The sequence below is a fragment of the Passer domesticus genome, chromosome 10 (assembly GCF_036417665.1).
Source record: "Passer domesticus isolate bPasDom1 chromosome 10, bPasDom1.hap1, whole genome shotgun sequence".
Classification (NCBI taxonomy): Eukaryota; Metazoa; Chordata; class Aves; order Passeriformes; family Passeridae; genus Passer; species Passer domesticus.
In genome coordinates this window covers 22,208,052-22,235,999 of record NC_087483.1, presented here as the reverse complement: position 1 = coordinate 22,235,999, position 27,948 = coordinate 22,208,052, and the positions used below count along the sequence as shown (strand labels likewise).

Sequence of the window (27,948 nt, the reverse complement as noted above, 5' to 3'; positions counted from 1 at the left end):
AACACTGAAATGACTTTCCATATAATCAGTTGGATTTACCCAGAGCCTGCTCTGCTTTATGCTGCCCCATCCAAATTACTATTTCTTATCCATTATTCTGATTGCAAACTCAAAGCAGATTAAAAGGTGAGGGTAGGTTTTTCTGTGTCCCGTGATGCGCCGCCTTGCTTCATCCTTTCTATGAGATGGGAGGTTCTCTGCCAATATTAAACAGGAGGCCCAAAGGTCACAATGTCCTTCCAGCCCTGGTGTAAACAGCTCTACAAGATCAGCTCTGAAGCCTCTGTTTCTGAGGGGGTTCTGAGCAGTGCTTTCTTTTCCCAGAACATCAATATTCCCACTTCTGTGGAGTGGAACTGGACACCTAACCCTGCTCTGAATACACACCCTCCCTGGGAATTCAATCAGACACAGTGAGTGATGCCAGGAAATACTGAAAAATTGGTCCTCTGAGGTAGGTCAGAACAGCCTCTAATCCTAGAGGATGGGTGGGGTCTGGCAGCTAAAAAACACCTTAGCATCCATCCCTTTGCTAGTTCAAGAGCCAGTACTTGCAAACAATATTGTATTTATCATATAACACTGTTTAACACAGCATTCTGGTTTTATATCCAATTCCCCATTCTAAAAACTAGCCAAGCAATTTGTCTGTTTTCAAAACTAAAAGATGATTTTCAGAAAAATTTCTAAAAACACACCCAGCAGAGTCCCAGAGATCCTGACTTAAATTACAAGGGGTTTCTTTCCCCTTGTAAAAAAGAGCATCTGCCATATGCAGATTTTACTGTCTCATAAAATGTGAGAGAGCAGGATTGCCAAGTGTGGCTTTAAATCCCCAATCCATCCATTCTCACACCCACCCAAAAATCTTCATTTCTCTCTGTCCAAATGGGAATAATTTTTTTAAAGAATCTGGAAAATAAATGAGTGGGAAAGCAAATTAAACTGGTTTTAATCTTAATTTGTAAAATTCCAAAAGAAAATCAATTTAAAAGAAAAGTCTAGATAATTTTAAAGAAAAATATCTACTTCAGAAACTACATAAAATACCATTACTAAGCCGTCCTGCAAGTCTGAGGCAAGAAGAGAGCCTCACGTTAGGTTTATACCCTGGGCATTTCTATTTTGAACTCTCCTGCACTATTAGCAAGGCATAATAAACATGTAACTGCTGTGAACCACGTAGGAGAAGCTTTTTGCTCAGCCTTAAAAAGTATTTACAAGGAAAAATAGCTTAATTCTTGTGATTAACAACTTCGAGTGTTAGAAAATGTCACTCATTTTTGTTTTGCAGTTAATTCAATTTTTTTAGAAAGGACAAAATTTCAGGAGAACCAAATAAAAAATGACGCAGTGGCTCTGACAGCAGATCCTACCACAAGCTGTGAACTGCTCAAGCAGATCTCTCCCCATTTTTTCTCAGGTTCTATAAAGATCACTGTTGAAGTTAGTTACCTTGTTACTCCACTTATTTTTTATGCTTTTGGTTTTTCCAAGGCAGTTATTCAGCTGTCCTTGATTGCTAACTGAAGATCAGGAATGAGCCAGCAGATAATTTTTATTCTTAACTGGAGACCTACATTTTATCATTTGTCAAGGCAGGGAGGAAGAAAATGAGAAAGTATCAGTGAAGTGCTGTGCAAATGTGATATGAGGGAAGATGGTGGATCAAGAGAGCTTTAGCAAAACCACTGACAGGAAGAAAACAGGATTGGAATTGAAAAACTATGGTTACAGAAAACCAGCACCGAGCACATAAAACAGAAGTGTTTGGGACAGTATACAAAGAAAGCTTCCTTTGTTGAGAGGCTGCTGCCACGGTCTCACTGAATGCTTATTCCATCAGACCCTGCTCCCTACAGAGCACCTCTTCACAGCCCTTCACATCAAACTGCTGGTCAGAGTAACAGGGTCTGGGAAACCCAGGCATTACCATCTGTTGTGGGATGGAATACATCACCATGAAAAAGGACGGAAAAAAATTGCTGCTCTATACTCTTGGGCTACCAGAGCCTTACACTTCAGGCAGAAGCCTTGTTGGGGCTCAGAGAGGAGACCAAGTCCACCAGGGACTGAACACACCCCCAGCATTTGCACCACACGGCACTCCAAAGGTTCAGGTCTGCTGGCTATACTGTCCTTCAAACAAATTCCCAAGGATGATGAGGCACTGCTGATGGAGACTGTCAGCTCAGAGGTCCTAGCTGATTTGCAATTCCATCAGCTGAATTCTGCCTATTGGGGTTTTACCAAGCTTTAAACTGAATATGGGAGACATTGTAAATCCCAATTAGAACGATGAACTCAGCCTGTATTATTAACATCTGTTTTCCCTGTCACAGCTGATTTTATCAGGCACTGAGCACACCCATGCTGGCATCCAACAGGCACTGTCCTTTTCATCCATCCCTGGTCCAGACAGAGATTGCCTGGACGTGAAGGGTAAAGAAGAGATACGAGTGAGAAACTCAACCATCAGTTTGTGCAATGCTTCCATTTGTCCTTGTATCTATTATGATGATTAGATAGTGCCTCTAAAACAAGGGTCTCAAATACTCCAGCACATGGTAATTCTCCTGTGAGGAAAATATTGCTGCTGACAAGTAATCTGAGTAGCAAGAAGACTGCCATGACAACCCACATGGCAGAGCAGTACCTGCAAGGTAACTGCTTTCACCTGAAGGTGTAACAGAAATGAATGTAACTGAGAGCATGGAACAGACCTTCTCCAGAGCTAGAGCTCACTCTGCTTAGCCCAGCTGGGCTGTTAGCCATGGGGAGCCAGCCTGGGAGCTCCCCAGTGCCTTTGTGCAGCAGTTCTGGAGAGGAGAGATGCTGTCAGAGCGTGGGGTATAAATAGCATCGCTATCGCCGCTGGGGCACTGGGAATGTGGAGCAGGACAACCTCCCTCAACATCCTCACCCACTTGGAGCCAGAAGCGCTGTCAGATCTTGTTTACTCTCTGTTTGCACTGCTTGTGTCAGCAGAGATGGGAACAACAGGAAATTGAGGTTAGTTTGTGCTCTACAAGAGCCGAAGTGAGAAATGAGAATTGCAGGTTGTTGGCTTTTTTGCTTGTAAATTGAGTGAAAGTGGCCACCTTTCCTTGAGGATGGAATAGCAGATTTTCTTTAAATTGATATCTGGAAACATGAACATCTTGCATTTTATTCCAAGTCCAACTTACTTGATCTATGCCATACAAAAAATTCTGAAACTAGAGGTGAAAATTGAATATAATCCTTAGAATTAGAATTGCATATACACATGTAAATAGAATATAAATCCCTGAGAGATTCCTAAATGAATGCTTTTGTCATGATCCTAAGGCTAATATGGAGGAAAAGCTGTTGGTGATGAGAGAGCATAACATGCATTAGAAGCTTCTAGAGGCAAAGTCCCAGTCCTCCCCAGAAAAGCACTTCCTAGCCTTACCAGAGAAATGAGCTGGTCTGGCTTTGGGCTGTGCACAAGGCAAACTCACAGGATTCACATATGCAGACTAAAAAACTGCTGGTGTGGTGGGAAGAAATTACAGCCCAAATAAATGAAGTATTTAGAATAAAGGCTTTCTCTCTCTCTCTTTTTTTTTTTTAATCAGCGGCAAAGCATGAATTCAGGGACTAGCACTAGGAAACCAGAAAGGTTTAAATAACATTGTGCTATTTGGAATCTGTTTTGGGAAAAAAAAAAAAAGTGCAAGTAACATTAAATAAATACTTTAGGAGACTAAAATCCATCAATGACTAAAAGCTTTTCTGGATTGAACTGTCTTATAACTGAGTTTCAGAAGGAACAACATAGAGTTTTTGAGGTCTTCTCAGAAGTTTTTTTCCAGTTATATTCTCCAGGTATTTTCTATGCCTTTAAACCATTTCCCCCCCTCAAGTCCTAGGAGTCTAATAGAAACATTAAATTTCCTGAGGTGTCCTTATCTGTGGGAACACACACTGACTCTCCCCAGGGATTATGCTAGAGGCACCCAGCTCTCTCTCTCTCTCTCTCTAAATATTTATATTAGTGCAGTGGCTCAATTAAAGATATTTAAAAAAATGTCCAGTGCCAGTTTTGTTCCTAATAAAAAATCCAGCATCTTCTTTTCAGTGGAGCTAGATCAATTTACCCCAAATCGGCTTCTGCCCCAGTTTTCAGAACATCAGAAATAGAAATGAGTTCATGTCAGAAGTCACAGAAAAATGGCTCTGCTTAATATAGTATGAGTTTGTTATAGTTTCTGGCCTTTTTGAAGCACTTCTGCATTTTCCATCTCCCAGTTTCCCAGTGTTTAGGCATGGCTCTACTGAGAAGCTCTCTCGAATAAGATGTGGCATAGAAGTGATTTGCTATGACTTCTTCCAGTAGCAAAGCACCCAGCATATGTTCAATTACCGCAGTAAAAAATAGGGCAGGGCCAGATGGGTTAATTTGTTTCCAAGATGTGATACAAATTTCATGAGCAGAGTAACTCTTGTTAATATCAGCAGTCTCTTCATTAAAGTGGTGCCTGAGTCTGTCTGTACTAGCAAAGTCTTTCCAGGGACTGGTCCTCACCTGAGCCTTCACTCCTTGTGCATATTTAAGGTAATATTCTATCTCCAGTTATTTCTGAAAAACCATGTTGTCTCCAGTCTGGAGCTCCCCATTTGGCCTTTCAAATCCTCATAGAGAAAGCCAGGACACTGCTTCAGTCGAGGAGGGGGATGAGGAATCCTAACAAACAAGGCTCATCAGCAGCTTGGCTGACTCACTTCAAGCAACCATGGAAAAACATCTCTCTGGAAGAACTATTGGCTTGAAAGGGAATCATGTTGTTAATGTTCACTGATTTAGCAAGCAGCCTTGCAACTGTTATTTTTTACAATTAACTGACTGTGCCCTCAGCACTAGTAAGACAGTGACTAAGAAACAGCATGAGAGTACCCAGCACCACGCAGAGATAGCAAAAAATGAGTCTTCTGGAGATAGATCTGGTTTGTGAAATGCAAGAGAGAAACAAGACAATATCCTGGAGAAAATGATGCACAGGAGCACAGCTTTCAGTCCAGCCCTGACAGGCACAGACACCTTCTTGCTTCAGTGAAGCACCATGGCACTAACCCAGGCAGAAGAGTGGGTCTGTGCCTTGGACTAGCAGCAGTAAGAAAACACCTGCAGGGTGTTCTGCTGGCTCAAGGCATCAGGAGCCAGAGATGTCTGAAGGAAAACCTGTAACCAGCCAAGGGAGCTAAAACTTCCCCAGGGCCTATGAGTCACAAAAGCTGAAGGGGAGTGAAGACCTTTAAAGTGTTTTGTCCAGGCTTATTTTAAATTTGCCAAGTGATGAGGAGATTATTGCACTGACTAACAAATGTCACAACCCAGGAGATTTCTTGTTGTTAATCTCAGATTTTCACCTTTCTCTTCCTTTGAAACTATCATCCCATTAATCCCAGCTCCTCTTCCACAACTGCCCTCCTTATCCAGAACATTTTTCAAGCACAGTTTTATCTCCTTCCCCAGCCCCATGCAAGCAGCAGGCGAAAGAGTGAGGTCAGTGCCCAAGTCCAAAGCACAGCACCAGGTGGTGAGGAGATGCACAAGATATTCCATGTCAGATAGGGTGGACCCAGGGCAGAAGATACCTCATTAGATGCACCTTTTTATCAGCAAAAAACTAGGGGATGTTTTGAAACAAACCAAGAGCAGAAATGGAGAGACGAGGAGAGGAAGAGTGGGAAAGTGCAGAGGACTGAGCAAGGAGAATCCTATGTGTTCACTACCCTAATAAACTGCCTCACCAGAGAGAGAAGATGGAGAGAACCTTAAACCCTTCTTGGATAACTTGGCTATCTAAGTCTTTTGGGCTAGAGCCCACTTCACACCTTCCAACCCAGAGCTGGTCCTCCCCTGGTCCTCCTCTCATTTTCCATCCATATGGCATCTTGCCCCTTTTCTCTTCAGATTTACTGTTCCTCTATTGCCTTAATCTCCTCCTTCCTCTGCCTGCCCAGAAGTGCCCAGCTGCTTCCTATCCTTAAACCTATTTAATAGATTAAATATCAGCTGGGTAAAAAATTTTATTTTAATTTACAAGCTATCACAGTTATTGCCTTTTGGGGACAATATAAGCAACTATGAGAACTGTAAGGGACAGTAAAAAGCATTCTTATTGGTAGGATATAGGAGTACAATAAATTTATGAGAATGATTAAGTATTAATCTATTTTGGTTACTTCTATGAAGTTACAGAACTTTTTAACTCTTCTGTTACAGAACTTTCCCCTGTGATTATTCCCCTGGCTTCAGCTATGCTCCTTGTCAGCACTTCCAAGAGCACAGGTCCCCCAGAGCTTCCAAATAAAAGATGCTGTTGTTCACCTACACTGGGTGGAATAACGAGCTTGATATCCATCACACACAGACACCCCTGTCCATATTGACACATTTGTGCCACAGTCTGTGGGGAGATTTATTCCCCATAATGGTAAGTGAATTGAAGGAAAGTAAAAGCCTTTCTGTGCGAAAAGGTGGGGCTGAAATTTTGAGGACGATGAAGTGACTGTCCTCACTTGGTCTAAGGATTCAGTTTACAAGAGATCTCATTAAGTGTGCTGGATTTTAGGAAAACGCAGTAAACAGAGGGAAATGAAAAGTAATCCAAATATGCAAAAATACAGACCCAATCAAGTCACACTCATGTCAAATTCCATCATTCAATTAGAGCTAAATAAAATGCTCTATCAAACAATGTAAGTCTCTTTAATCTGATATATTTGAATTATTGGAAAATGGATCTTTTACATTAGATTTATAGAGAAGAACACAGAAATATTAATTTATTTTTTTTATAACTTGGAAAAGGCAAAAATATGCTTAAAAGAAGAATACTTTTCACATCTAGCTTTCATCCTGAAGGACACACATTTAAAACTCAGTCAGAACTGACATTTACAAATAATCATTCCTTTCTTTACTTATGGAGATTAATTTAAGAGAATTCAGGCACTCTATATTTGCATTTGAGATGTGCTCATGAGAGACCAGACTTCCCCAGCCAGGAGAATATTACAGAGTTGGAGATCATTACCGACCAGCTCTGCCTGCAGAGCTCCCTGTCACCCTGGCTACCCAGCCTGTTCCCTTCAGGCAGGAGACAACTCACATTCCAGGAGATTTAAGTAAGATTAAATCCTCTCAAAAACCCTGCCATGTCAGCACTCTCAGTAAAACTGTCTTTACATTCTTCTTTCAAACAACGCTTGGAGCAAAACATAGGTTAATGGATTTATTCAGGAGACCTCTTGATGATTTAAAAGCAGCTTTCATGTTCACCCCTCCCCTAGGCACTGCACTCCTGTAATGAGGATTCACTACACTGCCCCTCTGCCACCATGCTCCTCTACCTGAGCCTTGTGCAGGCAACAGAGTCTGAGCGTTCAAACTGCACCTGAGCCCCAATACCCACCCCACAGAGGCAGGAGGTGCAGGGACACCTGAGATCCCTCAGCCTGTCAACTCTGGGATGTTTGCTAACCCCAGGCTGCCTCTGGAGTGGCTGCAGCTGTCACCTTCCCTCCCCCAAGAAAACACCGCTGCTTGTTGTGCGTGTGTGGTTCTCCATTTCTCCTCTCTCTAGCAGGATGCTGCAGCATTTCCAGTATAAAAGGATTTTTGAGACCCCTTTATTTCTGTGAGCAGCGATGTGACTGACCTGCTGGGAGAGGGTTAGGGCTCCCTGTCTGATGCCTGGTGCCTGCAGCACACACAGCAGATTAGCTGCAGAGGTACAGAGCAGCGGACACACTCCTGTTTGCTGTGGAGCCTCTGGGGACAGCAGTCACTGCTGATTAGCTGAACTGGATAAATTTATTTAATTTCTGAGTTGTTTTTTCTTAGCTTGTTACAAAAGTCTAGGTTGAAGACTCTGGGCCTGACATTTCCTTCCTCTCCACATGGGTGGCAGATTTGCTGCTTGGCAGGCAACCTAGGAGACTCATGCAGACATTTTAAATGATGACATCTATACATGTGAGGAAAAAACCCTGACAGATGCAAAGAAATTATAAAGGAGAGAAGCACACAAGCTAACATTCATTTTAGAGCCATAACACAGTACTTGCTTAGAGCTTATGTTTTTGCTTTTTATTCTGATGGGAGAGTGGACACATTTAGAGTTCATGAATGCCAGCAGCATTCCTTCCATGGGAAGGTTGGTTGCAGCACACCCTGTAAGGAGCTTCTCCCCTTCTAGTCTTTTACAGCAGAAATCATCCGTGAAAGGCAACTCCATTCCACTGATATGAGAATACACTTCTCAAGGTATATTTTTCTGGCAACAGTATGTATAAAGGAACTACAGTACAACTATTATAAAGAAAACAATCTGTGTGGAAAGTTTATGCCATGGCTATGACCTTGGAGCAGACATACAGTCTGTTTTTGGAAAAGACTGGAAAACTCACAGCTCTGAAACTTTCCATGGAAGAAAAAGAAATAAACAAACCCGAATGAATGAAAATCAGGTTATCAGATTATTTTCAAAACAGGTATGTTTCAGGATGTTAAAGAAAAGCAACTAGGGAACACAGATGTGCAAAATTAAATACTTAATATCCTACATACACCGTAGTACATGGAAAATCACAATCTGCTGGCATCTGCAAGAATTATCTTCAAACTCTAAGGAACAAATGAAAATTGCAAGACGTTGCAGATATTTAGGACACCTCAGGAGCCTGTGAAAAAATGCTCTGCATTGAACTGTCAGCCAGCACAAATATGTTATGCCAAGCATTTGTATTAAACGCTTACATACCATTCTGTACACAGTTTTCAAATTTGTGCTTAATGGAAGTACTCAAATGAAACAAAACATCCTGATCACATAAAGTGTCCACTTTTGGTGATTATCTGCACTCAAAAGCCAGAAGGTGGCTTAAATAAAGTCAGATGGAGGATAGGTAAATTAATACATGTGCATGCATGTGGATGTTCCCACATTCCTACATGTGTGCGTGATGGAAATCAAAACTGAAAACAGGAGACATTTAAATGCATGCTTATATCATCAGATGCCTGTATTATATTAACAATCTGCCTTTCTCTTAAAAGAAATAAAAGTAGGGTTTTTTGGTTTTTTTTTGTTTTTTTTTTTTACATTAAAGACAACATTTGGCCTTCAAACTATATATATGAAATTTGTACTGTCATCTACAGGAATCCAGTAAAACATCAATTTACACAGTCTTAAAATTAATGTATTTGACCACCAAAAGGTTGCATTACTGAGTTCTTACTGGATACCTATTACAGACAGACACAAAACACAAATACGTTGTACTGACATGTATCGCTCTTACCAAAGAACACCGGTTATTTAAAGTAATTAGAACAATAACTAGAAGCTACATAGAAGACTAAGTAAATGTTATTAAAACACAAGGTAGTTGCTGATGCCAGCATGTCCAACAGCCTCATGGCATAAGCCTCGCTGGTTTCAACACTCAATTCATTGACACAGGAGAAAAGCCAGAAACTAAAGGAAATGCAGACCATCTGCTCAATCCAGATGCAGCAGAACACACTTCTTACCTCCAAAGCTATTTACCATCGACAAACTGAGATAAGATCAATTTAGTCAGTTAACTACAGATCTAAGAGATTTTTTTTGCATTGAAAGTAAAACTGCACTACATTCGAGTCGCAAGAAAACTTTGCTGTTTTTCTCACCTTTAGCATCTCTCTCGGTATGAACCAATTCTAAATAAAAGAGATAACTAGATATAGCAAATGTTACTGAAACAAATGCGTGCACACAAGCAGCCAACAACAAAATCCCAGTTTCTCTGCTGCATGTCCTAAATGTACATCACTGATCTAACCGGCAATAAGCTTTGCTTGCAGCTTTTAAGTTCCTAGAAAGCCACGGTGTGCATATCTATGATTTCCTTGCGATACCAGACCCATTTCAAAACACGAGTTAAAGTCCCTTTGCCTGAAAAAGAAATTAGATAGGAAAACGTCTTACCTTGAAATTATGAACCTTCTCGTATTTCGGAACGTGTTCATTTTCCTTCAGAGTTGCTCTTCGGACGAGCGACGTCAACTGCGAATAAGCAAAGAGTTTAAGAGGCTGCCAGATTGTCACAGACGCCTTGCGAGCGCCCAGTTTCATGCCCAAGGCTGCGAGCAGCAGGTCGCGCTGCCGGCCCCCGTGCCCGGCGCGGTGCCCCGCGCTGCCGCCGCCTCGCTGCGCTGCCCAGGGCTCCCTGGCCGGCATGCTGCCGTGTCACACGCGGGCTGGCGGCGCGGCGCGGACCATGCCGCAGCCTAGGCTGCAGGGGCGGGCGGCGCGCCCATGGAGGGACCGCGCTCGGCGGGGCGCGGGGCTGGGCGCTGCCGGCGGGCGGCCTGCGGGCCGGGCACGGGCGGCAGCCGGCGGCGGGGACGCGCAGCCCGCGGCCGCTGCCTCCATCGGCGGCGGGCTCGGGGGGCGCGGGGACGCGCACGCCTCTCGCCCCGCGGCCCGGAGCGGGGGCGTCGCGGCCCCGCGCGGAGCGGAGCGGCCCCGCCCCGGGGCGGCCGCAGCCAATGGAGCCCCGGCACGGCCCGGCCCCTCCCGGCACGGCACGGCCCGGCCCGGCCCCTCCCGGAGCGAGCCCGGCACCACCAGAAGATGGCACGGGGTGCCGCGGCAGGCAGGGCAGCCAGCAGCAGCCCCGGGAACGCGGCGGGAAGCGGCTCTCCCCGATCCCCCCCGTACCAGGAGGTACGGCCAGGAGAGGGTAATGCGACCGCTGATGGGTAAAATTACAGCTTTTCAGTGCTTTTCGTGTGAAAACATGCTCACCAGTCTCACATCTATTAGGGATGTGAACACAAATGTCAGCCCAAGTCCGTTGCAGCCCTCCACCCAGCCCTCCACCTGAACTCCGAACTGCTGGTGTCACCTCTCTTTAGAGATTTACAGGTCCTAACAGAAGGTGAATGGCCACAGTCTCCCACTGGAGTGAAACCTGAAGTTTGGACGGATGCAACTGACGATGAAATGTGCTCAGGGCAGTCTGGTCCTGGCCAGCCCTGACACAGACTATTTCACACAAGCATTAAAGCCCTGAACTTCACTGCCATAGCAGCCAGAATCAAGGGCTCAGGAAGGAGCAGGGCAGACGATGTCACACCCACCCGGGCAGCCCAGCTCCTTCCAGCCTGGCAGCCGGCAGGGCTCACCGCGACGGCCACTCTGCCCCTCGCTTTGTGGCTCTCTCCAAGCATTTGTGAACAGTCTTTGTCAGAGACAGCAAAATCGGCCCCTTGACCTGCCCACAGCCAAGCTTCACAGCGTGGGGCTGACCACGCTCCTGGGACACAGGGTGCCCGGGGACCTTTCCTGTCCTGCCTGTGCAGACAGCCCTCCCTCCCCCTGCTCAGGCTGCCGCACTGCAACCGCTCTCCCTGCTGCAGCGGAGGTATTTTTATCTCTCCTGAGTCAGAAACAGGCGACAAGCACAGTTTGTCACAAGCTTCTGGGTGGAATTGGTATGTGCTTTGCAGCTGGATCACAGTGTTCCAGTTTAGCTCAGTCCTGCCAGTACAGCTGAGAGCAGCGCTCACTGGGAGCCCCTCTTCTGTTCTCATGTGGCCACCCGTACCTTCCCGACAGCTTTTAACAATCTACTGGGTTTCAGCATGGGCTTCATGGTGCAGAGATTAAGGATCAAGGCTGGTGCTTCACTAAACACTAATCTGCAATAAAACTAATAATTGAAACACTGGCTACAGATTATATAGGAGAATAGAATGCGGTCAGGCATTACTGGCTCACACAGAGGTCTAACTCAGCTCCCGGTTTCCATACAGGCAGGAGGCTGCTTGATCCATCCTATTAAGAAATACTTTTCCAACGACTACCTCAATCTGCTTGTCTTGCTTTTAACCACTCCTTTCTAATGCAGATGAATGCTCCTCTGGCATTTTTCTGTCCATCCTTGCAAGTATATTAACACACCATGGCAACAGAAGATCAAGAAAACTAAGATGACGAGTAAGAGATGATAAGAACTGACACTTTATCTACACAAAGTGTAAAAATAGCATGGACTCAGGGGACCTTTTCCTCTCCTCTCCTCTCCTCTCCTCTCCTCTCCTCTCCTCTCCTCTCCTCTCCTCTCCTCTCCTCCCCTCCCCTCCCCTCCCCTCTCCTCCCCTCCCCTCCCCTCCCCTCTCCTCTCCTCTCCTCTAAAGTCACTTCATGGTTTAATTCCCAGGAACTACCATCAGGTGAAATCCTCACGGAAGAAGGTGGACCTACACCTGCCCCAGAAGAGTCATCCTTTCCAAACAACTCTGAGTGATGACAGGCTCAGGAATTAAGTCATGAATTCTAATAACATTTCATTATGCATTTCTCTGTAACCCAAAATTCCTCTTATTTTTTAAGGGGAAAAAATGCATCACCAAAACTTAATTTTGGAAATAAATTCTTTGAAGATGGAATTTGTTGAAAATAAACAATGCAGTGATTTTCAAGATTAAATTTACTATCAGAATCAACTCTTATTATTTTGTGTAATTTCACTTAAGAAGCAAGGTAAAGCAGGCTGAATTTCCCTTTCAATCACTAGTAGAGCACATATCTGGGTTTTGGCATACTTACTCCTTAATTGTCAGCTTCCCTTTTCCTAATTCTGAAGAACTGAGTTATTTTCAATGGCGCTTTAGAGTCATGCTAGTAGAAACAGATCTCTGGATCCTGGAAAATTAAATCTAAGAATGCCAATAAAAAGGTAAGCAAAACTACCCAACAGGGAAAGGTCCTATCTCATGGCTGTAATTATGAAAATGCGTTATAATCTGGAAAGTAGTTATACAATTATGAATTTTAATTTTAACACCGCTTTGTGTTACACTACTCTAACAGAGACTGCTTATTGGTTTGACATAAATCAGCTTCCCATTGTTCAATTCATAGCATTTTCTGCTGTTTACAAATAAAGAGTACTGGGCTTACCACCTTTCAGCCTACCCTTACAGCCTGGGCTGTATGCTCTACAGTAGTGTACACCAGGAACAGATTGAAACAAAGTTAAAGCCATAAAGCTAGAAACTGAAAAATTAAAATTTATAGAACTGCTTTCAGATGACACAATTTTATAATGGGTATGCTCATTCTTGTGCCATTGCCTAACTTTGGGCATTTGGCTTTGCAAAGCAGTGCTTTCCTTTACACACACCAAATCCCTGATTTCAAAAACCAAACTGAAGAATGAAATTTCTGTTGTACACACCTTCCTGACAACAGTTTGGGTCATCAGGCAGGTCCAGATCTTTAACTTTTTAGTATGTGAGATAATAAAGAAAGAGAGAGCAAGCCACTGTCCTCAGGCAGCCCTGGTCACTGCAGAGGTGAGTCATCCCTGAGAGCAAACAAGTGCAGTCAGGGACCTGGGGCTTGACTCAAATCCTGCAGGAAGCCATCCACTCCTGCAGGAAGCCATCCACTCCCTAGACACTCCTGCTCCAGGCTCTCTGTGCTGTCTCTATTGCTGGTAGCCTGCAGGTCCTGCTCCTCTTCTTACACCTTGGGCTGGCTTTTGATTCAGTGCCTGCTCTCCACCAGTGGCTCCTGCACTCCCTGCCAGCAAAGTCTCCTCTCCAGAGCCCTTCATTTTCCAACAAATTATCTTTGTAACTTGCTCTGCCTGAAGATACTGCCTGAAGATACTGTCTGCTACATACTCGAAAAAGAGGTAAAAATCTGAAGAGGAAAGTAATTTCCTTTCTACTTTTCTACCTCTTAATTTTTTGGATCACAATTTTTTGGGATTTTTTTAGCAATTGTGTGCGACAAACATTTGCAATCACAATTGCACGTGCAGGGAGGAATATGCTATGCAGACTGCATGAGAAAGGAAACTGCAGGGGTTGTCACTCTTAAATTTAATTTCAGGGCATGATTTCACAGGACTGAGGTGAACTGTAAAATGGAATGACTGGAAGCAACAGCTGAGCAACTTCTCAGCAGAGCATGCAACCAGAGCAGCCTCAGTCATGTACATTTTAGTGATTTAAGCACTAAAAAGCCAAACCCAGCAACACAACAACCTTTAAAGTACATCTGTTTAGAGGTTCTACAATTTACATATGGACTGAAGGGGATGGGGGGGGGGGAAGGAATAAAAGGCTGTAATGTGCTATTTCAAATGTTCCCATTTGCTGTAAAACCTCAGCTGCAAGAGCTGTTCAGTGTAGGTCCTACTGGGGCTCCACTTTCCTTACTTTCCCCTGGAGTAGTCCTTCAGGGTGCAGGAGAAACAGCTGCTCTCTGGAGCACTATTTGCTCTCAGTGTCAGCTGGATAATGTATGCGTGTTTTCTGGTACTAATCTCCCAATCAGTAAGTCTTATTATGAAGCCTTCACAGAATTGATTTAAAAGTCATCTGCGACTTGCAGTAAATTCCAATTAGTCACTCTCTGAAAGACACATTATGTAAGTTTAATCCAGTCACACAGTTCAGTCAACATCGTACAAACTATCTTTCTAAAAAGGGAAATCAATGCATTCCCATTTGGTGAGTAATAAAGTGAAACTACTTCAGGAAAACTCTGCCCCCAAAACCAAACCCCAACCAAAACAGAAACATTCAAGTCAGGTTAAGATCACAGATCCTAGAATAACCAGATTAGAGTTGATCAGTTGATCCTGAAGCCCAGGTGCATTTCCAATACAATGGAATGCTTCGTTTTCTGAGCACCTGGCTCCACTTTCACACACATAATCATGTTTTCTTCAGAATGCATGTGTAGTACACTGCAGGCTTTACGTTCTCAAATGGTATTTTCATGTTGTTATGACTAAATATGCCTTTGTTGTTTCAGAATGTATATATAATATGATCCCTTCCCTGTATTTTACTAATAACCAGCAGTTATTTGCATGCCATTTTTAAAAACATCAAAGATGATGCCCTATTGTACATGTATAAAGAAACAAGACACTTGGTTTACTATGCAGTGAGCCACTGTACATTTTGCAGTATTCTGTTTCACTGTATAGCTAACTTAGCCAAATGCACATGCTCAGAAAATGTATGAACACTTTACGAGCACATTTTATGGCCTCAGTACATGATTTTCAAAAGCTAATCAGTAGGATTGTGAAACCGAGCCCAACTTCCTCAATGCTGCTCTTAGTGGAAGTTTGTTCCAAGCTAAATATAACTTTCCCAGTCATATCTTTCATAGGATTGTTCTGAAGGGAAAGACGAGCCCAAAATTTTACTTTTTAAATAAAAGTGGTGATAACTTGCTTTCAGTGAATTTTCTTTACTTGTAGAATGCTAATGCCAGGCACAGCCTCTGCTCACATGGTGTGAGCAGAGGGTAGGAATGCTATTAAAAGAAAAGTTCAGCTGAAAGGTGCCATCTCAGAAGGTGGGTGGGAAGGACCATCATGCAGCCTCAGCCACCAGGGACTTCTCTTGCTGCCACCCCAACACAGCCACACTCACCTGGCACACGGACACCTTCAGGCTCCCACAGTGCTCAGGCACAATGGAATCCTCAGGCAACACCGAGCCCTGCTTTCAGTTACCCACAGGGGAGCTGGGTTTAACTCATGCTTAAATGATGAAATCTTACTCCTGAGAAAAGTTCTGGTTTTTATAACAAAATTTTCCAAATGGACTGACTTCTAATTAAATGAGACCTTCCCCACTCTCTCCGGTGACATACTTACAGCAAAATCTAAATAAATGGGTATTTATATTTTTGATAAAAGCATACATTATTTCTGTAGCTGCTAATGAACATCTAATATCTAGAATTTTAAAAGAAGGTTTAAAAAATGTTTAATTGAAAATGTAATTAAACAAATTCAGCCAAAATGTTCTCTTGACTTATAGTAAGGGTGTTAAATAAATAAATATAAAGTTTAAATCATGGAAAAAATGTTGCCTGATATTTCTGCTAGAAATTACTGCATCAAAAGTGAGTTCCTTCAGTGCTGTATTGTAGAATACAATTAAAGTGTATTGGCATTATTTGGGAAGACTGTATGTTCCCAGTGGTGTGCTTACCATGCAGAGCATACTCACAAAAAAAGCAAGGAGATCTTAAGGGAAGCCAACAGAAAAGTTTTTCTGTTGCTTTACTCCTAAAACCCACTGGTCACCACAGCTGATTGGGATCTGATTTGTTTTGTTTCCAGTGGCTGACAGGTTGTATGTTTGCTCCTGGCAGTACTGATAGGGGCCCTTGGAATGACAATTCCAAACTGTGCACCAGCAAAGAGCACCCCTGTGACCATTCCTCTCTTTCAGTCACTGGCAAGGCAAAAACAATGAACATTTACTTTTCTGGAGAGTGGCACAAAAGCAAGGAACTTTTCAGTGGCAAATACAACCCCTTCTTTTCCAAGGGGTGGGGGGATATATTTTGGTATATAACTACGGATCTAGACATGGCAAAAATAAAATAAAATTTTCTCAGTACCTTCACGAAGAAGTCCTGCTTTTGATCTGGATCTGGAGGACTTTGCTAATATCAAGTGACTTAACTTTCAGGAGGTCAGCAACTGGCCTGCCATGCACAGGTAATTCCTGGGGTGTCCTCCACACTCCATAGGTACAAATCCCACTACAGGGGTGTATGTGGGCACGTGGTAGGGGTGGGCACAGGTAGGGGTGGGATGTTGCAATCAATAATGGTGCTCACTGGGTTTTATAAGCTATAGCTACAAGTTCCTTTATGCAGCATAAGTAGTGATACACGTCCTCACAGAGCTGCATTGTGGATGAAGTGCAGTCCTGCCCTCAACCCAGGACAAGCAGCAACCAAGGGGCTCTTCCCTGCAGACACCAGTGCAAGATGTCCCCATGGTCCCAGCTGCCTGTGTTAAAATAACCCACTGCTCCAGCCCTTTCCCTAAAGACAGAAACTACTAGACTGCTTGCAAGAGGCAGGATGGGACTGCTTGACAAAAGGAGAGCTGCCACCAAGCTGTGTGACACTGAGGCGGGAGATGCCAATCAAACGCCATGATAAAAGCTACCCAAAAAGCTAAGAAATGAGCTCCTAACTCTGACCGTGGTGAGAAGTTGCCATGACTATGAGTTCAAGCGGAGGCATCAGCCTCAGAAACTCTCTCCTTGCTTTGTAGTAGCTCCTTACCACAGTCCCATTCATCTGCCTGAAAACAAACTGCATTAAAAGGGGGCCAACCCCAACCAAACCTGGAAAAGCACAGAAGGAGACCAAGAACTGGTAGAGTACAGAAAGTACCAACCTCCCTGCCTCAAGGGGCCTGGCAGCATCACTGTTCCCCAGGCAAACCATCCAAGATAATATGTGAAAAAGAAGAGAAGCATCATTAAACACGGGAATTTGTCTCCAGTAAATCCTCCAGACAGACTGTCCTTCCCAAGCCTTCTGTCCTTCCCATCTACCCTCCATCCTTCATAGTTTTGGTTTTGGTCCATCCTATCTTCCTCCTCTCCTGCCAGAGGAGCACTGCATTTTCTCCCCATCCCTTTGTCTGGGATGTGTCTCCCTGCTGGTCTGCAGAGAGCTGTGCTGCTGTGACTGAGGCTCCACTGACATTCATTGCAGTGAAGGGTCACTCCAGCAAAAGCCTCTTGATTCACAACATGTCAAGGCAGACTGTACTCCAATAAGACCTTAAAAATAATTTATAAATGTCATGTGCTCTATAGGAGTGATAGCAGTTAAAATGTAATGCAAATTGGCAGCTGCATGAATGCTCCTCTTTTGGCAAATGCTCTTTATTACTGATATACAAAATTAAAGTATTGCAAGAACAAACAGGCTATTAAGACTAATTGTTTGAAACCACAAGGGACTGGTGGTTTTATTCCTCATCTGACCCATACTGTTATAAGGATTTCCTCAAATAAAAGGAAAGATAAAAATAAGAGAAGTTTAACCATATCTTTGATGAGGAAATAAATGTTACATTTCCTTTATAATATCCATTTAAAAATATTACCGATAAAATAAATCTATAATCAACCTCTGTTATCTTTTGTGACTGAAAATGTATACACTTAGGGAATGAAAATCGTGTAATCCACTAAATTTTTCTATTCATATATTTATTAGGTGTTTTTTAATTTTTTCCTTGTGCAATAGGAGTTTTGGCTACTGGTATGGAAATTTCTTTTTATGTCTCATCATAATTTTCTTACCTAATGTATTATGCTTATTTCACATTAGTCTAGTCTTGACTGGCAGTCTAATGCATCTAATACTAGCCTTCTTTTGTTCTACATGGTAATTCAATTTAGAGTAATTCAATGTATGTTATAATTGAAAACTGCAGCTCATTAATTTCTAAACACTCTTTGTATTTCAGACTACACCTGCTCCTTTGGCACAGTGTCTATTTTGAATCCATGCACTTCTTCCTGAATAAGCTATGTTGCTATGGTACATGTGCTGTCACAGTTTCTTTCTTAATCATACTTTCAGTCCATAATCATAATTATTTAGCATAAATAAGAGTAAGAATGCAAATTCTCCTAGCCCTTCCTGAATTACCATTTGATTTGAACCCATGAGTCAAGATGAAAAAAATGTTTAACCTGAAGGAATACTAGAGTTGTCAACTGGCTCTATGCAACCTGCTTGCCAAATTTATGATGGTGAAAACCTGCTTATGGACCACCTCACTGCAGAAAAATTAAACAATGGGGTAACCCCCAGTGCTCCCCAACACTCCTGAGGAACCCTGATTACCAGTTTAGTGGTCCATGTGTGTCCATGGGCATAGCTGCACCAGTGGGTCAGGGTCTGTTCATTTTACACAGTGCAATCAGGCACACTTGAAAAATCAGATGGGCTGATCATCCTTCAAATGAGTCTCATGTGGACTCCCACTTCCTTGCATAAATCTCTATTTAAATCAAGACTGCTTTGAAACCTGCAATGAATGAAACCAGAGTGGAATTGGCAACAGAATTAGTCTGCTCCCAAAGTCACATTATCAATTTTCAACAAATTATCAGTTTATTTCCACCCATAAAGTCTTCTAATCCCTGATCACATTCTCAGAAAAGGCTCATTTCACTTCTGTTGACCAGTGTTCCAATTTTCTCCTCTCTCTTTTATATATATGGTTCATCTTTCCTATTTGTTCCCTCTAAGTTTCCTAATTAACATTTTAAAATGCTTCTGTCAGGAAAAAATTTCCTATAAGGGCAGTAAACATCCCATTTCCCTACAGAAAGCTATGACTGTTAAAAATTCTTGAGACAGGCACTCAAGAAATCATCATCTCAAATGGTCAAACACAGCATCTTTGAAACAAATTTAAATAACCACTGGATTTGAAAATGGACTGATTTTGAATGATTCAAAATGGGGCTGGCAACGTAACCCCCATCATAAATCTTGGCTACACAGAATATTTACCTTCAAGGGAGAAGCATGTGGACAGATCATACAACCTCTGTTACATAGGAGAGGCTCTAGGGGTTTTTATTTTTGCCCCCCAGCAAGTCTGTGGTTTCTTACAACATACTGCTTAGTTGATGTCTGTTTTCAGTTGAAATACACTAGTCCCAGGTCCCAGTCCACACCTGGGATTTCAGATGTGTGTGGTCTTTGACCAACAGCTTTTATTTTGGGTACAGGTCACATCAAAGCTAAAAGACTAAGTTTAGGGTATATTTACTTAAATTCACTGGAACTAAACAAAATGTTAAACCAGCAAAACTTCTTCTTTCTTTCTTAGCATGCTTTTCATCTTACCTTACAGGGCAATTTTTCATTTGTACTGCCACCATCAACTAGCACTTTAAAAATGACACTGCTTGTAAGATTTCTAACACTGAAGTTGTATGAATTTTCAACAATAAAAACAGCCCAAGAGAATTAACCCATCAGGTCCATAAAAAATTGTCCAGGAAGCTCTCAGCATGATCAGCTTACTGAGCAGGGAGTCTGCCTGGAGAACTGCAGTATGGCAGAGAAGCTCCCAGGCACCAGCTGTGACCAGCACTAGCAAGGATTGGGATGGAGCTGGAGGGAATAAGAAGCTGTCACTTAAGACATTGAGCACTTGAAATTCTGTGCAACATAACACAGGATACTTTCTACAGTTTTTGTGCATTTGCATTAAACATACTGCTCCTTTAATCATCATCCAATTCACAGAAACGCCCGAATGCAAATGTAATTCACGATCATATTAACTTTGGGAAATGGCTTCAAGACTGTTCCAGCAATGTAAAATCATCAGAAATCTTCTACCAATAAACTATTTGACACATGATATAAAGCATAGAGTTTTTAAAATGTTTCACCATTACATGCAAAATGGAAATTGGGAACAGAGCCTTTTCATAATTTCACAGTATTCCTCCAATCCCCTCTCAAAAAGGGTAAAAGCTGCTTTCCGCTAAGTGCTACTAATCTAATTCACAAATTGGAAAACATGAAAAAAATTATTAAATCACATACACATATTACTAAGGCTTAATAGAAGATACTATACTCTGTGATACTAGCTATAAGGTTCCTTAGGCAACTTTTTTCTAACTGTTTAAGCTCTAAGAAAATGCAATAATAATTCCCACTACACAGCAATATAATCAAAGTGCATTATAATATGAACCTCACTATTAGAAACACATAATCCTTTACTTATTTTGGAAATTGTATAGAAGTTCAAACTGAGGGATATCAATACTAACATGATGAAGATTAGAGCAACAACAGAACTGAGAACCAGAATTTTCAGTGTGGTGATTCTTACTTTACCGAAACATTAAGATGTAGAAACACTAGATGCCAGAAGCAACACTGTTTCTAGCTGCTGATGCCATGCAGAATAAAGGTTAAATATGGAAAAGTTTAATGTTCTAAAAGTTAATGATCAAAGAAAGACTTTGCAAAACTGTCAAGAGTTGCTGTCTTTGCTGATGACAAGTGTGACAGGTTTGAAATAATAGGAGCAAGTAGTTTGTTGAGCTTAGTAGTAAAACTGCTCCCCTTACTTTGTTCAGTCAGAAAACATTCAGCTAGAAACTAAAATTAAGCATGAGAAGCTTTACTGAAAATATATTTTTTCTTATGAAAGATTAAAAAGAAAGAAACAAGGACCAGAACAGATCAGCTTCTGTGGCATTAACCACAGGAAAAATGTTGTTCTTATTTTCTTTTTTGTTTTAGGCACACCTAACTACTTCTCTTTCTGCTACCACCTCTAAAGCAAGCATTTCACTCACCATGGGTCTTAAGCACCTGATAACCACTTATGACTGGGCAATTATTAGTGGAGCAGATGTGCCTTCTCCAGCTGGATGGGGGTGACACATCAGACCACCACAGCTCCACGTCCTTTCCATCTCTGTACAAAAAACATGGGTTTGTACTTGGAAGCATGTAAACAGTGACCCATGTAAAATGCTGTCCCTGCTTCCATCTAGATACACACAGAACAAACCGTAAGGAGAGAAAGGAGTTTTGCTGAATGAAGAGGGAGATCACTGGAGAAAATCCCTGTTAGTCAGACTCCTAGGACAGGTTTGAACTGGCTACACAGAGCTGCAGAAAGCATAAAATGCAAGATATTTCAGATATTAGTTCACAACCAATTGTGCTACCAGCTGCAGTGCCCCAGCTTCTCCTTGAGCCTCTCACATTCTACGAATGACCAGACCTGACCCTGCCCAGTTTATGAGATTGGACACAATCATAGCCCAAGGTGATTATCACCAGCTATACAGTGTCACGCTATAAAGTTTAAGTGAGCTAAGAAACCTGTAAATAACAAAATTATCCTTTTATAGGGCTCTTAATTCAACAGTCCAGTCTGTTTCCTGTAGAAGTGATTAGTAATAGAAAATAATTAGGAGATGCCAGATGGGAGGAGGAGTTTAAAAAAAAAAAGACCCCAAACTCACACAGCTAAGGAATGAGAACAACAAACGAGGGAGCTGCCAGCTAGCAACCCACCGCAGTCCCTCACCATCCAGAAAGCCCTTTGCACAAGCAATAAATCAGAACCACACTCCTGCTTTAGAGGCTGCTCTGAGACACCCACCTTTCCCTTCCATGGCACTGCATGGATTATTCAGTTGTGAGAAGGCATAAAAAGTCAAGGGTAGCTACAGGGGTTTTTTAAAAACAGGAGGAAAGAAGGTTGTAATTTACTTATATGTGTCTATGTGGCTTCTCCATTGTACCTCTGGAAGCCTGAAGTGCAAGGCCCATGGGGAAGGTCAGCAGCAGACTCCTACAGCATGCTAGGACTGAAGGCACAGCTCTCCATTGCTCATCCAGAGCTGAGCTGGACCTCTGTATTTCTATGTCCCAGCTACTAACGTCCACTAGGGTGGGAAAATTAATTCTCACCCTGAAGAGAGTCCAAAGAAAGCTATCCTCTTTGGCTCTTCAAGAGTCCTCCCTCTCTCCCTGTGTGTCTTCTTGTACTAGCCTATCCCAGTTACAAAACAAATTTCTGACAGTACATGTAAGAGAGGCTAAGGCTGTACAATACTTTCTGAAGGGCATTAAAAATGTAGCCAGATCCAAACCACCAAGTCTAGAAACCCTGAAAAGAACTGAAGTGAGGGCTTCACACTGACTGACCTCACAACACTGAGAAACACAGGAAAAGAGTAACAGTTTATTCACTGCTAATGGTTTCATTTCATCAGTAACAACACAAGCATTATACTTCAGAATTAATTGCACAGCAACTGTACTGCTTTACAGCCTTTATAACAGTTCTGCACACTATTCATCTTACAAAGGCTCAATCAGGCACAGGGCATATGCTGAGGGTAATTACTCACCACACTTCTGCTGAGGGTCTGCTGTGTGAGCCTGAAAGACTAGCTGCACTCAATTTCATATGGCAGCTGCCTGTCTCAGTATAATTTGACACTAAACTTTCTGAAGATTATCTTTGTGTACACATCTCACATGTCAGATCATAAAAGAGCCACACTTTGCTGAAAAAGCAGAAAGAAACTTGAAAGGTCATCTCAGCAAGCAGTGAAGAGACACGTACCCATGACAAAAGGCTGAAGCAGGATGCTGATCCTCAACTGTGTTTACCTTCAGAACACAGGGAACAACTCTACAGGAGTAGCATAGCAACAGGGGGTGCAGTCTCTGCTGGAAATGCAGCCTGACCTAAGGCACAACTCCCTCTCTGCAGGCTGTGGAGCCTTATTTGTTCTGACCCTTGTAATATTGGACCAGCAACATGCAACTGGGCTACCAACATGAGCACACAGCTTTTAGTCCATGTTAATCCCCACACTATGGTGTAAGCATTACATTAATGTGCTCTGGAGGTGCAGACACGCACACAGAGGCAGGCAAGTCCTGCAGGGCTCACTGGGATCAGCCAGGAGGGCATTTGTAACCTGCAGGAATGAACTGAGCAGAGCTGGCACCAATAGAAGAAGAAAGAATTTGTCTTGGGAGAAACAGATGAACTACAGGACAGTGTTTAACACTGGAGGTCCAGTTACAGACCCTTAAAAAACAATTTTTCCTTCCTAATTTATCTTTTATAAGCATGAGATACTGATAAGAGTAAACTAGATATTCCGTGTGTGACCTGGGGTTTAAATTAGCAACGTGCATGCTTCATTTGGAAGCTCTGAATCTTAAAACAAAATCAGTTCATATGAGCTTTTTTAGTGAAACAATTTTACTGCCATAATGAACACAAATAAGGGCTTTGGTTACTGTGGGTGTTTATAAGTAGAAAAAGCACTCTGCAGTTTGGAGAAAATAATTTTCTTTGTGCTGATGTCTGTACACTGGGCAACACGTGCACTTAGCTCTCTTTTCCTGAGCATTGATAAATACAGAATTAAGTTAAAACTATATATGTTTGTAAAAATGCATTGTAACCACTTGCAGTTTTAGTTTGGCCTGTAAGTGCCATACATAACACCATACATGACACTGGTTCCACACCAACATAAATGCTAATGCTCAGAAAGGAGAGATGAGGAAGACTGAGGCTGGGCCAATCTCTTCTGAGCACAATGTTGCTGATATGCTGGAGCAGCTACCTAAAAAGTAGGCTCATCTTTCATCCTGCTAAAAACTTTCTTGGAATTTACAAAATTGTCTGTGCTTTGAAGTCTCTGCTGAAAGATGGGCTAAACCCAGAAGAAATAAATAGAAGTTTCTGCCTTCCACAGAGTTATGTTTTATTTATAAATTACATTAAAGTTACAGAGTGATTGTCATGGACACCCGCGCAGGGACTGGAAAGGAACATTTGTGAGAAAAGAGTTGACAATCTCCTCCAGTTAACCCATGGGATCCCCCAGTGCTCAGTATCCTGCATCTTTAAATGCACTTTAAGGCAAACATTAGCTGCACTTCTAAAAACATTACTGCTTCATTATTACCCTTGTTACAGCTATGGCTTGTTTAGACGTTGTGAACATTATACACCCATCTTGAAGTTAATTCAAGTAAATGGAAATATTTCAAACAACTTCCAGCATGAAGATTGCTTCAGCTCTCAAAGCACACTTTGCTCCCTGATTATTAAGACCAGGTCTTTTTTAGCCCCATCAGTTCCAGAATTGGCATTACTGGGCACCAAACAGTGCTGTTCAAAGCTCTGTGCCTCTATCACAGAGCTCTATAAGGGTGCCTGTACTTCCATGCCAGCTACTGCAATTCCTCAGCTACAGATTCTCATGTGCTGTCCCTGAAGATAAAATAAGCCACAGTGAAGGAAAGGTTTAAGCAGATCTTACTAACAGATTTGACTGAGACCAAAAGTAGAAAAATAGTAATGTCATTAATGAAAACAGAAGTGTTAGTTTAAGGCTGGAAAGTAAGACTGGTCCTCTGCAAACATCTGAAAGTATCACCCTTGCTTTTGTATGTGGAGTCCATTATGAATTTACTAGAAATGTACACAGATCACAAGGAACTTTGTCATCTATATTATCTTTGGAGGCAGGTGCAAAAGCATGTTTCCTACTAAAATAATACAGACTTACATTTTCAGATCTCCTTGCACAGAGTTGCAGAAAATCAGCCTTCTTCACTATAGAGGAAAAAATGGTATCACCAACTAAGGTAATTGAAAACAGAAAAAGAAGATTGCTTTTCTTGGGTGACTGCTGCCACAAACCTTCTTTCAATTCTTTCCATCTATAGGAATTGAATGGAATGTAGTACAGTCTAGAAGGGGTCTTTAATTGATTTGCAGCCATTGAAGTGTCTTGAAGAAATAGCACATATCACTGAAGTAAACATGAATAGATGTGATTCAGTTGCTATCCTAACATTTACCCCAGCATTTCATTTTGAAAGACAGGATAACTCATAACTAATGATTTCATTTTTTTCGTAAAAAATACTAAATCTTGAATCAATCACTCATACACCTTCTTACACATTATACATATTATAAAGAAATCAAAAATATGTCAAAATGAAAAAAGAATGTTTTGCAAGGCTTTAAAGAAGGACTTTGATATATGTTTCTAGATATTTACTAATTTCTGAGAGCTACCATTTTTATAAAGTGTTTAGCTGAATCAAGTCATCTGCTCTAAGTCCATAATTGCCTTTGAAAGTACAGATGTTCTGAGACCCATCAGTATTCAAAGAACAGGAGGAATACTAAATCTTATGATACTGGCTATTATTTCCACTTCCACACTAGGTCACACAGATTGAATCCACAAGGGAATCCCTCTTTTAAATCATTCTTAGCCCTCTCTTAACACACAGACCATGATAGCCTCACAATTGACCTCTGAACAATTTGCAGACTGTTTTGAGAACCACCATCACCTTTTTAGTGCAACAGCTAAAATGTCTATTTGGCACATTCAAGCAGGACAAGCACTGTCCTGTTTTCAGTCTCTCCTCCTCCAGTTATCTCTTGACTAATTAGTAATTCCTTCATAGGTTAAGAAAAGCATTAAATCATTAACCAGGAATTTTAAGTTTTAATGTACACTTGTACATGGTATGCAGTTATATTCTTTCTCATTATCAGTGAAGCACATGCTGTGTAGAGGATTATATTTTCCCATCAAAAATTGCATCTTAAATCATGCCACAATATGGTCTCTTGCACAACTCAGGAGTATTGCAATTTCTGTCTTACAATCCTTATCTAACGATTGCATAAGTTTTGACTTTTCATCTCTTTCAGTCTTTAAATCTTTCCCCATTACTAGGGCTCCTTTTTAATATATTGCAAATGAAAAGTGTCACCCAACACATACTCAATTATTCTACCGTACATTAATTACAGAAAGAGCAGGGAACAAATGAAGTATTACAAGTGCCTGCTGGGAGGCATCTACCACAAAATGCAGCATTTCCTGCTACTGCCCCACACCAAACTGAAGACTGGGTGAATGCCCTTTAATATTTCACTCTCAGGCTTGGGGTGTATTCTCTAGCTGCCCAGTTTCCATGGCAGAAAGTGAGACTCCATTCCCACCAGCTGTTCCACAGGCTCTGACTGTTTTTGTGTCTCTTCTTTCCTTCTTCTGAAGGACTTATATTCCATACACCACCTACACATGACTGGGCAACAGTCACAGGCACAAATTTAGATTTGTATCTAATCAGCCTCAGAGCCTGCAGATCTGGGAACATATTTTGGCTCAGGATGATCAGATGATCACGTTAAAGACCCAGACTTCTTTCTCTCTTTACAGAGGAAGAAGCATACAGTGCAGGGAGAAGCTGTGTGACTACATTATATAACTGATAAAGATGCATTAATTGCCAGATGCTGAGGAAATTTTCATCCTCACCATGGGGCTAATGGGCACGCAGATCTTGCTGCTTGGATCATAAACAATGGGTTTTTTTCGTGTTGAACTCTGAACAATTTTCTTGGGTTCATTGCAATTCAATGATACTCTCTTCCTATTGGACAGGAATCAACCTGCCAGCCCTGCCACCAAAAAGAAGAAAAAACTACTTGACCTATTTACAAACAGCTGCTTGTTCCAAATGCTGAGGTTGCTAGTGGGATCAGGTGTTGGTCATGGAGCTGAATGCCTTACTCGAAGTGACATGCAGGAAAATCTGTGCCATCTTCCCACCAAAACGTTAAGAGGTGCAAAGACAGACTAGATGTCACCTCTGTGCCACTCCATGGTGAGAAAGACCACACTGCACTGTCCCCATGCAGCCACAGACAGCAATCCCAACTGGACATTGACTCAAAAAATAAATAAGAATCTCCACATTTAATCATCCCGTGATGTCTGTGTGCCGCAGCGTGTTCACATTAATATAGTTGCAAGAAAAAAAAATAAGAAGAGCATTAAAACCTGGGCTTCAGGACTGAAAACACCACTGCTGTTGAACTGTTTTGTGGCTGAAGCCCCTTTAGTCACATGTAAATTCCTGAAGGGAATGAGATGCTGAAGGGAGTGAGATGCTGAGATTACGTGTCTAACCTGTCTAAAGGTGGTCCACATAAAATTTCAATCTTTGAGAAATATTCAATAGTCCTTGAGCTATTTAATGAAAAATGTTTCAAAACAGTTGGTGAGTGACATAACACAATGTAATCCATGGAAAAACCAGCGCTGTTCAACACTAATCATTGAAATCTCTTTACTACGAACACTGTTTCATCAATATAAAAAATGTAGCAGAACAGAGTTCTGCTGTCACTTGAATGTTTCTAAATGCAGGAAAAGTTAATTTTACCAAAGAAACTCAAAGTGGTAACTTCCAGAAGACTTAGAGAAGATTTTTACCCAGGCTTTGCATTATAATAAACTGCCTATGATAATATGCAAAAAAAAAAAAAATAAAAAATCCTTTTGAAACAGCACGCTGGAAGCTGTGGCTGTCAGGAACTGTAAGTGATAACTCACCCCTCTGCTACTGCTACCTAACAGGCGAGAAATTGGATATTAAATGTGGTCAGCCAGCTTCAATATCCCAGCAGTATTTCTTTTGTCAAAATGATCTG

At 41.9% G+C, this 27,948-nt stretch overlaps 1 protein-coding gene across 6 annotated transcripts in view; it reads right to left on the bottom strand.

The window, feature by feature from the left end:
• Positions 1–27,948, bottom strand: part of CHN1 (chimerin 1) — a 93,071-nt gene that overhangs the window by 18,346 nt on the left and 46,777 nt on the right. For all 6 annotated transcript variants that reach the window (XM_064434368.1, XM_064434369.1, XM_064434370.1 and 3 more), the window contains one exon: positions 10,008–10,085. In XM_064434368.1, the coding sequence (XP_064290438.1) occupies positions 10,008–10,085 (78 nt within the window). The remainder of the gene's footprint in view (positions 1–10,007; positions 10,086–27,948) is intronic.